At 31.1% G+C, this 15,797-nt stretch overlaps 1 protein-coding gene across 2 annotated transcripts in view; it reads right to left on the bottom strand.

The window, feature by feature from the left end:
* The window catches only part of Csmd3 (CUB and Sushi multiple domains 3), a 1,090,649-nt gene that overhangs the window by 709,261 nt on the left and 365,591 nt on the right, over positions 1-15,797 (bottom strand). For both annotated transcript variants that reach the window (XM_010619527.3, XM_033759931.1), the window contains exon 6: positions 9,513-9,625. In XM_010619527.3, coding sequence (XP_010617829.1) covers positions 9,513-9,625 — 113 coding nt within the window. The remainder of the gene's footprint in view (positions 1-9,512; positions 9,626-15,797) is intronic.

Below are 15,797 nucleotides of genomic sequence, written 5' to 3'. Positions count from 1 at the left end.
ACCCGGTCTCAAAAAAAAAAAAAAAAAACAAAAAATTTGTTATTCCCCAAGTACCAAAAAATAGTTGAGAATAAAATTCTCTCATTGGATATGAAACAAACTGTTCCTTTCATATAGAGACTTATTTTGGCTTACAGCCCTACTTATTTAATTAAGTGAAAATACATTATGCAGAGCTATTAAGTTAGCAAAAAAAGCAAAGAATTGTAGCATGAAAATAAATTATAAATTATATAGGACAAATTTTCACAGGAAGATAGGAGCAATTGTAGGGTCATCCATACGCAAAAGTACACCAAAAAGCATTCGAGATCCAAAGGTAGTGCAGGAGAGAGAAAATAGGATTGTTTAACAACATAGAAGAAGCTTAAAATATTGTGTCTTTTATTTCCCAAATAAGATTGTCATTAAAAAAAGAACTGTGGACTCTTCCTTTCTGTCTGCACAGAGATGATCATTCCATTTGAGAGCATTTAACACTAGATTCAGGAAGTATCTTATTCTAAGGTAATTTATAGCTCTAGAAATAAACAGCTGAACTCAATGGAAAAAGTAAAACAAGTGTGTTCAGCACCTCTGTAGCAGAGTTTTGGGGAAAATAGGTAGATGAATCAGAGGATAATTTTTTTAATTTACTAATGCAATTACTTATTCATGATTGAAATGTTCAGTAAATTTTATGAAATAGTTAAAATAATTTAAAATTTTGCATACAGTTGTCATGCTTTATGCATCAAAGTAAGAAGTACCCTTTTGGAAATGTGACAGAGCAGTATGACCAGGAAATATGGTGGTTCACATATTCTGTGGAAACTCTACATCATAGTCATTATATTTTCTACTGGAAGAGAGGATATAATTTAATGTCAACATGATTATTTCATTCTTGGATAAATAATATATTTTTTAAAATTTAAACTTCCTCAACAAAAATACTCTGTGTTAACTTCCCTGATAAGCTTCTTACACTATTTTCAAGATATTTAATAATCTGTAGGTTTTTCAGCCATAGTCAATATTATTTGAACTAATAAAAGATAAGTGAGTGTATTAATAGCAGGTGCTGTCATTATTTGTTTCACCAACAAACACATAGTAGCAATGAATATAGCCTGCTGTTTCTTACACAGTTAATTTGTAGGACATTTGCCTGTTAAATGTTTGATATGGTTTAATGGAGATGATTTTCATTATAATAGCTCCTGAATAGAAACTTATAATTAATTGTCTTTCTTTATAAAAATCAGCAAACAATAACTTATGTAATGAAAAATACAACCCTCAACTAATTGTTATGTATGGCTGGGATATTCTTCTCTCAAATAATTCTTTTTTTTACAAATAATGGGTAGAAAATGCCTTTCAGTTCATTTGTATTTAAACAATAAGGATGCTGTTGCTGTCGCTGCCCATTATGGCTACCGATGGCAATAGGCACCACCATCACCATCACCATCACCATCACCATCACCATCACCATTGCTTATGATTCATGCAATATCTACTGTCTGTCAAACATTACTCAAAGTGTTTTCTAGATATTAACTACTTTAATAACTTGTTTTTTGAACTTGTTACTTTTAACCAAGGGCAACAATTCTCACTTACTTTATTTCCAAATTTTATTCCTAGCAAATTTTAGCTTTTTCACCAAAAAAATTCATTCTGATATGTTTAAGTTGGAGGATCACTAAAGCTGCAGAATTAGCACTGCCTCTAGAAGCAGAACGTTGTAAGGGGCAAGAAATGGTTCTGATATTTTCCAATGTGACCTTGAGCTTAGTGCTTTTTGACAGGGCAGCAGTTTGGTGAAATAGGACGTCTGAATAAAAGTCTTCTCTGGATAAATGCAGCATCAGACATAGAGCTTAGCAAGAGGAGCACAGGCCTTTTATCAGCCCCCACTAGGCACAGAGCCTGGCTTTCTGCAGAGACTGCCTGCATAACTTGTCCTAGTGTCTTTGTATCTTGTTTGGTAAAATACAGAATAAATGTAATTAATGAGTGATTCGTGAGTTAATTCCAACGCACATAATTGGTAAGCAGTGTAACTTTCACCACTCTTTTCACCTTTACTGGAGAAGCAAGCTTGGACAACTCTATTAATAAGAGTTTTACAGCACATCATTATTACCAAAATCCCAGTACAAGACAAAACTCTGGAGGATGGAAGGTATAAAGGTACACAAATACCCATATCAATGCCTTAACCTATATTTACTAGATAAATTTCTCCTGAAATCTTATAATTGGATCTTGTAAAGCCCAGTAAGTTCCTTAAAGATGTATGCACATCATCTCAATGGAGCAGCACGCTGGAGTAATTCATGTCTACCTAGCTGGTAATTTATGCTTTGTTAAAATTAATGAGTCTCAGGGGGCAGATAAATTCAAGTGAGTTAAGGTCCCACTATTGGGTGAATATAGTAAAGGGGAAGATAATTTATAGTAGAAAATATGACCTGGAGAAATTTAGCTGAACAATAGATGGAAGACCCGGAACAATACATTATAGAGGACACAGTACACACCTGGCCATGTCGAGAAAGTGGACCATAAATTGCTTATGCAAACTGGCACTGGATGAAAGTAGGATTCCATGTGACAAAGGAGAAATATCTCTGCAAAGCCAGCTGATATTTATGAGTGAGAACGACTCATATACAGACAACTTAATTACATCCCACTGCAATTACTCAGGCTATCACTTATATCTAGAAACTTTTTTTTAAAAAAGAAAGGACAGAGTGATCTAAATGCTGAAATATTGAGCATTTACTCCAAGAATACTGATAAAAAGACTAAGTCTAGAACACACTGGCACGTTTTAAGCATTTGTGTAATCAAGTTTCATCATTTCTCCACCTGCCCAGTACATTTTCATCTTATTACAATGGATATTTATAGATTAGCTCTTCTTTATCACAGTTGGTAAATTTGATGACAGTAATCTAAATTGCGATCATTTTACTAAATTGTTTTTATACTTTCACAAATTATAAGATTATGCCATACCAATAATATAATTTGCCTTTCAACTTCTAAGGACATCGATAAAAGGCATATATATGTATGCATGAAATGTTAACTTGAACATATATCAAATGTAAGCATTAAAGATTTTATTGTGTTTGTTATAAGTTAAAGTCACCCTGATATTAATGTTCTGGAAATTGATTCAATTCCTAGAAAATAACCAAAATATTATAGAAGATTCTCTATGCAATCTTTAAAAGGCTGAATTTCATGACTTTGAAAATATATTCTATTTTAGCTACTTTTCTTTGCTATATTTTGCATCAAAACCCTTCACTATCTAAATTTAATTTTAAGTAGTCCTCCTATTAGAATTTGAACTTAATGACTACTATAACCATTTCTTATTGAACAGCATTTGTCAATAATTTTAGGTAGTTTCAACGTTAATACATCTTACTAACTAACTCATAGCCAAAGTAAGAAGATCATAAAACATCTAGACAAGATAAAGGGAAAAACCAATATCATTCCCCAATTTCTACTTTTTTATGAACTTTCATTTCAAATATTGCAAGTATATTTCAATTTTAAATAGTTGCATGCCTTAACCTTTAATTAATGTTAAAGCATTTAGCAAGATAAAAATTTATTATATATTATTTTATTTGATTAGAATGAAGCCAAAAAGATCTGTGAGCATTGTGTTTATGATGTAGAATATTTTGCTCATTTACTAAGATGTTTTTCAGAATAGAATTCCACAGAGAAATTTGAAAGGAAATAATTGCCAAGCTTACTCTCAAATACATCCACAGTTTATGAATAGAAATTTGGGGTTGTGGATATATAACAAGATAAGTGAATAAAAATTAAGGATGAGAATTTTCATAAAATTTCGTGTTTTATTAACAATGTAGTCAAGTGGTTTCACTTTCAATGTTTTAATAAAATTACCTCTTTATATTTAGAAAATGTCTAGCACTAATGATTTCATTTTAAATTAAATTAATGGAGCTATGTAAAACAATAGTGATTATGATATGGGAAAAATCATCAATTTTTTTTCGCAGCAATTTTTTAGTGGTTACTTTTCACAGGCCAGTGATTAAATAGGTCACTGTGACTATTAAAATGCTTTAATCATCACTTCTTATTGTGTAGACACAGTAGCCAATTAAAAAACTAACTGTATAAACCAGAAAGGCCCATAATGGAAGAAATAAAATAATTTTCTATTTGCTGTGCAAGATATATGTATGTGTGTATATATATAATTATAATAGTATAATTATATAAATAATTTTATTTTGTACCAGGGATCAAACTCCAGACCTTGAACTTGCAAAGTAGGCGGAGGATCCACTGATCTAAATTCCTGACCCATAATTTTACAAGAAAGAATTTCCAGATGAGAGTAATTAAGATTGAAGGAAACTTAAAGTTGGTAAAAATCATCAAAATCAAAGGAAACAAAACAAAGCACAACATTAGAAATTATTCCCAAACACTACAGACCAATGAAATTTAACTTTGTATTCTCTCAAAAGTCCATCATCATCTTAAAATTATGCAGTTGGTCTACAGATGAAAAAGGGTATTTTGGGGTCAGGATTCAAACGTACTGTTTATAAAATTTTCCACAACATATAATCATTAGACTTGAAATACAATTTTATATAGTATAAAAAATTAAATCTGTTGACTAGTTTAATTGTACTAAGTACATGTTCGCATCTACTGCATACTAGAAAAGTAACCCAGTATTCTATGTCTAACAGCCCTATGAGAATAAATTAATAAATTACACCTGAATTGTCCAAACCAAAGGTCTGGTCTTTTCTTGTTATGTCATATTCCCCACCCTAACCTTGAAGTCATAATTAAGACTCATGTTGGGAGTTTTCAGGTTACAGGAGGAATTTTATAATTAGCATGATCAGATGTAAGACTGTCCTGTATTAGTAATGGGCACGTGAATGAACAAGAAAAACTGATGTCCAAAATAGAAAAAATGTTGCTAAACATATCGATGAAACCAGAAAATACATGTATATCTTATAAAACTTTGCTTTGATGTTGTGATGTACTTCTAAGCCTGGACTCCATTTATGATTTAAAAAAAAATATTATAGAAAGAAAAGTATTTCTCAGATTTACTTACAAAATTCTGTATTTTAAAATGGCTTAAGTAAACAGTGCTTTTCCCTTGAGAAAGAGGGCATCTGCATTTGGGCCAGTAAGAAATGTAGAGCCTAGCATTCTTCTTTTCAACTGTAGTTCCTGGATTCAAATATTATGATTGATCATAAGGAAGTATTTATTCCTCGTGGTTGGAATGTGGGCTTTCTCACCCACTCCATATGCTGATAATCTCTTTTTACTGAAGCATCTTTATTTATGACATATTTTTACTATAAGAAGTCTTAATACCTCTCAATTTACAGTATGATAATGTCTCTAGCTTTGTAACTGTCTGTATTCATACATAAATCAATGCAAACTCAGATCTCCATTAAAAACTTCATGATTCAACTGTCATCTTTTGAACTCTACTCTTTCCCTAATATACAGTAGTATGCTCCATCCTAATAATCTTATGTATCGTTGCATAGTAGTTTTATATAAACATTAGTATAGAAAAACTCTCAAGTACATAAAAAGGAGTAAGGATTCCAAATTAACTTGTTTTCTCAGTGAAAATACAGGCATCTAAAATGCCAACACCAAGGCTACTCTATAACAGATATATAGAAGTTTATTTTCAATATGCTTTGAGACTTCTGTCCCTTAAATGTGTCTTTTTATTAAAAGATATACATGTGATCCCTCAATAATGATAATCTATAAAATATTGTATTTCATAAATTTAAAATATCATGCACTACTAATATATATCTCACTTTTTAAAATAAGTGTGTATAAAATATTTACCTACACAAAAATAATCAGGAAAAATTGTATAAGAAGAAAAATCAAAATGTAATAAGGTACATTGAGAAGTGGAATGGAGAATAGTTCACATATTTAAATCTTTGAAGTTAATTACATGCTGCAGTGTTTAAACTTATATGTCAAAAGTATATCATTGTCTACAGCTACAGAATTTGTGATCGAACATTTAAAAAAGGAAACCATGAAGGTTGAGTAACTAAAATAAAAATAGTGTAATAACATTTCATACTCAAATAATGAACTTTATGGATAAAAAGCAGTATTTTTAAATAAAGATCTTCTAGAGGTAACATTTTCTGCACTAGACAATTGCCATGTGAAAATCCCCTTCTAATTTAGAAATAATAGGACATAACTTTATATTTATATGGAAATGGAAAAGGAATTGATGTTTGATTTGTACTAAAGATCAAGTAACAATATGAAGATTTCAAGAAGTAAAAATTCTATACACTACAATGTAACAAAAGTTTTAATAGTTATGAGAATTGTCAAAATCAAGTTTTCATTAGAAAAGGTTTAACGGAATTCGAATGCAGGAACAATAGTCAAAAGCAAAGATGGATATATTAAAATATTATTAAAATGATTTTCTTTGTAAGAGAGCTGAAGATTAAAGAGAAAATTTTAAATCAAAGAATAAAGGATAAAAGTTTTCTTAGCATAAAATATTTCTAGTATAAATAGAGGGCAATTAAAAAAAGATGTTTCTGTTTATTTTAGATAGAAGTGAACATAATCACTGTAAGATCTCAAAGAGGGAAGATATTTTACACAGCTTGGCATTTCACAAAATATCCTACAGTCTTCAATAGTACAAGAACTGTATTATTTAGCATTTTATTCTCAATCTCTAATCACTTTTTAAGGATAGTATCTACACCTATAAGGAAGCTACTTTGTAATAGAACTTCAACATGATTCTCTTTGGAAAAGCAGATTGGCCTGGGTCTGTATACCTGCTCCAACAATTATGGAACAAATGATTAAAAAAAATAGCTAATGGGATTCAATGAATCCCTTAGGAGTTTGAAGATGAGTTTCATGTTATTTAATAAAGGACACAGATTAAATAAAAATGTTATGAATAAAATACCCAGTCCTAGGAAGCCTGAAACTCCATTAAAACATTAAATAAATTAAAACATATAGATAATTCAGCAGTAATTACTGAGTACTCAGTAAGTATTTGAATTAAACTGACCTGCATCAAGACTTGGTTTTGGCTTTTATGTAATATATGTCCTTAATTTTTCCATTTCAATTGATTTTAATGCAGGTACCACTAAAATGAAGTTGTGGCATGAAACAATACAAAAGTATGATTATCCTTTTATAGTAGGACATGTATTTTCTGAATGATAAAATTATTACTTTTTAGACAGTTAAATTAGCTTATGATAGGTGTCTTGTGTTAAATTCAAATTGCTTCATTTAATTATCATTTCAAAAAGTACATCTCCAACTGAATTTGTAGTGTCTAGGTAAAATGCCATTTTGATATACTACAATTAGAAAAGTTAAATCTGATCATGAACGTTTTAAAAGTGTACAATGTAAGAATGCATACAACTTTCCCACCCTCTTTTTATAAAATCTATCTTTCGTTTTTTTAGGCTACTTTGTTTACTTTGCATTCTATAGAAATAGATATCCAAAATTACACAAATATAATTTTTTCACTGAAAATAGTAATGTCATACTTGATAGAATGCTTCCTTTCCATATTAAAATAGTGAATTCATTGATATGCATTTTTTAGTGTTGAAATCATGTAGGCAAAGCTGCAAAGTCAAATTACATCTTAAAAATGCTAACGGTCCATGTAAGCCAAGTGAATGTAATATTGAAAATATTTAAATATACAAGGTCACCATTCTTGTTCATAATGTGAGAAAACCCAACCTGAAGATGGCAGTTCCATGAAACTGCATTTCAAAAACCAGTGCCCCACTTAATTTTTTTTGAGATAAGCATATTTTCCTCCAGTTTTTATATTTAAATATAAAGTAAATGCTGCTTTATTTTGAGTCAGAAAGAAAATACAGGGCATCCAACTGAGAGTTCCTGGATCAAGCATAAAAGATCACACAGGAGTAAAGAATGTAGTCTTTTGAATTTCAGCCACCCCATCTGTCTTAACTCCTTGCAAAGAGGAATCAGAGCCATCAAATCATGTCACTGAAGACTCTACAAGGAAAGGGTCAACCTAAAGATAAAAGATTTCACAATAATTCTTTCTTTTTAGTGAAGCAAAGCCTGTGATTTCTGAAGTTCACAAAAACCTTAAAAATTGAAATTTGAAAGTGGATCAAATTGTATTGTACATTTAAAAGTGACACTAGATTAAAATAGTAAGATTCACAATATAACACCTGGAGTACTATTTTAATAAAATATATGGAATATGCTTTTATGAATATTTGCTTTTTAAAACTTGAAATATGGCATTTTATGATTGGTGATATTTTCTGCTACAAGATATAATAAACTGCATAGCCTTATGGATATATTTACCCTTATGTTTTCTTTCCAATTAACCATCTTAGAAATAAAAATTATTGTAGATTTTCTATAGTGGATCATCCCTGAAATCTTTAGACTACTACCCTAGGCATCTGTAGTACTGTGAACCTCAATATACAGAGGATGGTCTGTTGCTGTTGCTTAAGTCTCACTGATCAAACATCTGCAAAGATGCTAGTAGTTCAGAAAATCCAAATGGATTGTTCAATTTTAGTCCAGAAAACAATACAGTATATGGTCTAATATATTTTAGTTCCTAAATACAAGTTGCCTAATGTTACCATATTAAATTTGTAAATTGCTTAGGACCAAAGACTACTAAAGAAGAAAGTATTTTTTAAAAAACCAAAAAATACAAACAAACAAAAATAAACCAAATAAATGGAAAAAAAAAAACTAACTATGACAATGCTCACTGTTTTGAGCAGTCACTGAAACACCACTGGGAATGAAATGAATTAGTAACATAAGCAGTCTGAGGAAAAAGTACCCTAAGCCCACATAATATTACTGAACATTGTGGAAGCTACATTTTCATTAATACTCTATCCTCATAATCATCTTGGTCTAAAGAGTTTTTCCAAGTTAATCTATCAAATATTATATCTGACTTATTAAATATTATGCCTGTTAATAAAATTGGTAGACAATAATCCTAACAAGGTTGATTAAACTAGCAATAACAAATACACTATGATGGAAATGAATTCCGAGTAATGAGCCTGTTTATCTCTGTAGGTTTTTTGCAGTGTTTTGTGCTATGGCTTTAGATAGACTGTCCTGGTATTTAAGCACGTTTTAAAGTAAAACATTACATGTGCTACGCATTACTATTTTTGAATTCAGTATTCTCTGCACACTACGCTACAAAAAAATCTAACTTTAATACTGTAATCTAATTATGTTTACCTTTCCTCAGCAAGAGAATGACAATTTTGGCCTACTCAAATTATCATTTATAAACTCTAAAGTTTTTTCTTCTATCACAAAATGCAGTTGTACATACCAAAATCATTTTACACATCAAGAGAAGCAAAGGTAGTCATTAAATATACCTTGATACGGAGCACTAAATCCACGATATCGGTGATTGCTGTCTGTAACAAAATGCAGTCTGAGCCAGTTTTTGTTGCTGATAATTGGAGGTGGTATATTCATTCCAGATAACCTGAATTATGAAAGACAATGACATGAAAATTTAAAAGCCTTTTCAGCAGTAAACATTTTCACTGAATTGGAACCAAAGGTAAACCATATAATGATTTTCATATTGCCAATTATTTAAAAATAAATTAAATAACTACTTTATGCATTGTAAAATCAGTCATAGAATAGTGCTTTTTCTACTATTATGATTCTATCAGGTATTATATACTGACAAAATCACTGTAAAATTACAACTGGATATGATTTTTGAATCGCCCAAATTTATTTATTTCACTGATAATATATTCATTACATTGGCAACAATGAACATAATGGATATTGAACTATTAATGGTGCTGGTAATTATGTCCCTCATGTACTCACTGTTACAATATGGATATAAAGTATACATTTGTCAAAGAAATTGATATCCTTATGAATTAAATTGAATAGTTATTTTCTTAAGAGTTTGTGCTATTGACCTATTTTCAATATTTCACATTGGAGGGCAAACTTCACAATTTTTTTTTCATAGAGCAAGCACTATTTTAAGGCAATTTCATACTACCATAAACTGTAAACTACTCTGTACTTACCTGGTGTATTAGATCCCTCCTCCAATGAGTAGACAGAAAATATTTATTTTTGACTAATATATTTAGTCTTAACGTATTAGTCACAAGATAGCACTTAACAAACTCTTTCAAACAAACTACTTAATGCAAAATATTGAAAGTATGATATTGAGTATGATGAATATAAGAAGTACATTTTCCTTGCTAATCTTTTGACAAGTTCCAGCAAAAGTATTTCTGATTTCATTCATTAAAAGAATATCACCATCATGTGTATCTTCCATATACCTAACCACTTAAATTACATATGTAAATAAACCCCTAATAAGGGCCAAGGATTTAGCTCAGCGGTTCAGTGGCCTGCCTTGCAAGCGCAAGGACCTGAGTTCAAGTCCCTGGTACCAAAAACAAAAAAACAAAACAAAACAAGAAAACCAAAACAAAAATAAACCCCTAATAAAAATATCTGCAAAAGCAAAAGCTCTATAGGGAAGAAGAGATTTAGGTGGAGACTTTTTTAAGTGAACAAGATATGACACTCTTCAAAGGTCAAGCTTTTCTTCTTCAGAAGGAAAAAGAGGTGATTTGTTAGTTTGTGATTGTATTTGTTCGTGCAGGGGTAGGGAAAAGTTACGACTCTTCTTTCAATGCTTGACAGTCTGTCACACTATACTACCAGTAGGCTGGGGATACAGAACTTGTTACTGAGCATGCCACCAACCCAATGTGAGGGTGTGTGCGGTGACGCAGGGACCCTCAATCTGACACCCACTTCTTACCCCTGAAAACCCAGCTTTCCTAAGATGTTTGTGAGCTCACTACTTGTAGTGAATGACCACATGAAGATGAATATGAATTTACTTTTGTATATCATGGTGTCCCCAGGACGTACAGAGAATACTGGATTCCATAAAGAACAAGTTGGGCTACATCCATTACGTTCCTCACTTCTATTCTTAGTTTAAAATTTTCTCTAAAAATTTCCTATATGTCTCCTATATTGTTCCTACATAAAAGTGACTCTATTTATTTGGCCTGGTGGCTGATTTTCTTTTTTGTTTATGAATTTAGTACACAAAAGGATGAAATTTACCTCTGTACTTTTAAAACTTAAGTCTTAAAATTTTATTTCATTACTTTCAGACAATGTTGAGGTTATGATTACTCTTTTTGTTGATGTATTCTGTTCAAATAATTCAGTGAAAAAATATTTGGATTCACTTCATATTTTTTCCATTAAGTTTATTGGTACATTTTAATTATACTGTACAGTTACATTCATCATTAGGCTCTTGTACCTTTACATGATGTATCTTGGTTCCTATTTTTATATTTTCAGTGGTGTAGTTCAGCTCAACCCAGATTCTGGTTCACAGTTCAGTTCTGTTCATTTCCCTGATCTGATGAGCATGAATGTCTATTAGGGAAAGTTTAAATTATTTTGACAGGCCATATACTTTTCTAAATACAGTGAGCCTGTGATATAAGCATAACTGTAATAAACTGAAACACAGAGTTTGAAAGTAGACCCTTTAGAGACCAAAAAGATGAAAGATGGTGCACAACAACTTTAAGAAAAGGGAAGGGGGAAAAAGATGGAACAGATACTAAAAAAGAATAAGCTTCCCTACTTTTCCAAAGGCATCCAATTTCAGTGCAGATTATAGAAAATCAAGTAATAGCCTCTTTCAAGTACAGTTTGCAACTTGAGATCAGCTTCAGGAATCTAAGAGTGTGGGGTACTAGAAAAAAGTAGAGATGCATAGAAAAGGGGGAAAATGCACTTGGGGAGAATGCTCTATAACAAAGAGCAAATTAACAGGAAAGGAATTGAAAGAGAGAATAAAAGTTTACTGCTTAGCTATGGGCTATGCTCTAAGACCCGCAGTGAAGGTCTGGTATCAAAAAATTCTATGTATGTTGTGTGTTTTGCCTATATAAATATACATGTGTTAAGCTTATTTTATAAATCAAGCAGTGTAAGAGATTAACAATAAAATAGAACGATTCACAACATGATATAAAAACACCACGTGAATGTGATATCCCTCAAAATATTTTCTTGAACTTGAAGCTTTTTTGTAGTTTCTTTTTGACATATCTGAATTTCCAGCCTCATTCTTATGCACTTTGCAGCCATTACTGAGTAAATTAAGAATTAGATGAATACAGCAATGTGATACCAAGATGGTCTACTTCATAGCCAAGAAATCTACTAACAAGCGGACAGCATATGTTACATGCATACACTGGACAAAGTGATAATTTACAAGATCCTCGGGCACACAAGTTACAATTTAAATATTTTTGAATATTCCGCTTTATATTCTCAGACCACTGCTGATTGTAGTTAACAGATGTTGAAAAATGTGAAATGAGCAGATAACAGCGTCTATGTCTCAGAGCCGATGAAGCAGGACATTGAATGGGCCAAGATTATGACCTGCAAATTTCTTTTACGTGGAAGAGCTCCTCTGCCAGCAGAGAAGAGAAAGATACCATTTACCTAACTCAGGTAATCAAATTCTTAAATAGTGAGAGATTTCTTAAATACGAGTCATTGTTATCTCTTTCAAATTACTGATGTCATCTGAGAGTAAGCAAACATGGGTTTATTATACTACAAAGACAATGAGAATCATATTTTAATAATGGAGAGATTGTAGATAGACTTAACAGTTATTTCAGAACACTGACTATATGACAAATATTGATGGTTGGAATTAAGTAAGTAAAATTGACAAAGTTCATGATTTTACTATGTGAAAACAAAGAAATTAAATAAAAATATGAATAAGATAAAATTTGGTACATAATATGTCAAAAAAGAAAAAAATGATAAAGAACTTGTGGAAATAAGGTTTCATTTGTTTTATGTCTTTTATATTTTACATTAAAATATCCATACTCATAATTATGTCTTAAATTCCTAACTTAAATTTTAAGAAAATTAAGTTAAAGAAAAATGTCCTGATTATATACATATGTGTATATACATATATATATATATATATATATATGTATTCTTCTATTATATTTATCTGTGCTAAAAAAGAATTCTACAAGTCTTTGAAGTCATGAATGCATTTTAATAAAATGACATGGTAAATAAAAATGCCATCAAACTTCATTGCATACTGCATGCAGAAATAATGAGAGTTACAGAATATACATTGCTGCAATGATTTTTTGCAAACCATATTTTATTATTTTATATTGTACTTTGTATAACTTTCCACATAAATCATTAGTTGATGTTTAAAACCAGATGCAGTATTTTCTTTTGTTGTCAATTCACTAAGAAATATAATCTTTGCAATATACTTTTGAAAGTACTGCAAGTTAAAGTTAAGAAAACTGAGGGATCCACAGGTCTTTGTCATTATTTCAGAAGCTCCTGAAACTATTCTAAGCTTATTTTGGTTTATGAGGCTCTTGTCATCCTCTAATTTTGTTTATCTGTGGTTTTTCCACTTTCTCCAAATTAACATTTGCAACAACTGGTGCCATCTTTGGTTAGTCTAATGTTTATTAAACAAAATTTTCCTATCCTCTAGTATCATTCAAGTGTCATAATTTATCTGTATTTCCTCATCTTTGGCACTCATATGCAGAGTGAAAACCTTTAAAGCTAGGATTCCTCCAGTCGTTACCCCCATAACTCCAAAAGCCACTCTCCTAACGCATTCCCCCACTCTCCTAAATTTACCTGTCTCTTCCTCCCACTCTTGCTCTCTTGCTGTCTTGACTTTGCCTGTTCTGACTTCCTTCTTTCTGTGGCTCTAAGATGAAATGTATTCCTCAGGCATCTTCTCTTCTCCATGATCTTGCAGAATAAATTGTTCGATTTGTTCCACAAATTCATTTTTTTTCATCTTATCTTAGAGCCCATTTATTTACTTCAGTTCAAGGCTCAAATAAATATATTTTGTTCTTTAATTATTTGCTCATTTATTTTCAGGGAAGCCACACTAAAATTTCTAATGTCAAGCCAGATGTCCTATAGCCTTCTCTGTCCCACTGTACAAATATTTTTGCATATTTCTATAACATCATTTATTACTTTATATTTCAGTGAGTTTTTAGTCTTTCCTGATATTTTACATTTTCTTGTAGATTACTGAATCCCTGCTGTTTAGTACCCAGAAGGCTTTATCTGGAAAAATGAATACAAATTAGTTGCACACATGTCCTAACTCTCACTATCTATTTGTTCATTCTCTTTACAATATATGTCATTCTATTTCATTACATTATCAAAATTTTGAATTGTTTTTATTCATCTAAAATTCTATTTCCATAGTATTCTTCAAATATCATGGCTGAAGGTTATCTCTCTCTTCTCTGAAAATTAAAAAAAAACAACTGGATAAAACACTTTCTGTGGCATGTCTAATTATTTTATTATCCATACTTTAAGTGATAAAAAGTTGAAAGCAGGATCCATATTTGAATTACCAAATTCATGAGCACATTTCTAATCTCAGATGATAAATGAATCTAATTAATTGACTTGATATCCTGCTACAAATTTCTCAAAGTGTGTTCTGAGCATTAGGTATCTTAAATATCTTGGGCCTGAGGGAGGATTCACTGGTCAATAATTTTTTTAATTGCTCTTCTATAACCACATACACCTTCAATAATATTTTTGTGTTTTAACTCAAAATTTATTAAATTTGTACAATAAATGCTTTCCCATTTCTTTACTGTGCTATCATAGCAAATAGCATGCAATGGAATTTATCCTATAAAACACTTTCAGAAACCAATTCTTTATCCTTCATGTCTGGATAAAAATGCATTTCATAGCCTCAAGAAATATTTTTCCAAACAAAAAAAGTACTACACTTTTTATTATATTCTGTATGGTACTATAAGCTGAAAAATTATTTTGACAACTGTGTTAGTTAACATTTCTCTCATTGCTGAGACAAAACACTCGACACTCAAAGTTAGAGGGGAAGAGGTTTATTTGGTTAATAGTTCATAGAAGTTTCAGTCCATGATCAGCTGACTCAAAGGCAGGGATGAAAAACAGGCCTGGCAGAGCAGAAACAACATGGCACACACAAGGCATCAAAGGCAGTAAGAGATCTTCACCGAGTCTTTCTGCCTCTTTTGTCCCATCCAGACTGTGGGGATTAGGGCAATGCCAAACTAATCAATCATGTGTAGTGGTTTTTGTAATCACATGCCCTTAACCTCATTATCACGCATTGCAGATTAAGCTACCTCTGAAAAAGAAAGTCCCACCTCAACTGCTTGGGGGTCTGCCAGAACACAAACTATAACAACAACTAAATTAATTCATATATAGGATGACATTAAAAGCATGAATCTTCTAATTTATTTAAATCATACATAAAATGTATGTACATCATATAGGCATCAATAATGAACAGTTTGTTTTTTGTAACATGTCTGCTTGTGTCCTTGCTTAGATATCCAAAGTAACTAAGTCACTGACATGTAATCCATGGGGTTTGAACAAGACCACAAAGAAGATAAGCATTGTGATATATAATCCAATTATTCAAAAATAGGTGTTAAAAACTACGGAGCAAGCAAAACAATGGCTATGTTCAACATTTTCCCTCTTCCGTCTTTTTACCCTTG

This window comes from Fukomys damarensis, unplaced genomic scaffold, assembly GCF_012274545.1.
Source record: "Fukomys damarensis isolate Sample0158 unplaced genomic scaffold, DMR_v1.0_HiC HiC_scaffold_5, whole genome shotgun sequence".
Classification (NCBI taxonomy): domain Eukaryota; kingdom Metazoa; phylum Chordata; class Mammalia; order Rodentia; family Bathyergidae; genus Fukomys; species Fukomys damarensis.
The sequence above is the reverse complement of the archived record's forward strand: the minus strand, read 5'-3'. Positions and strand labels throughout refer to the sequence as shown.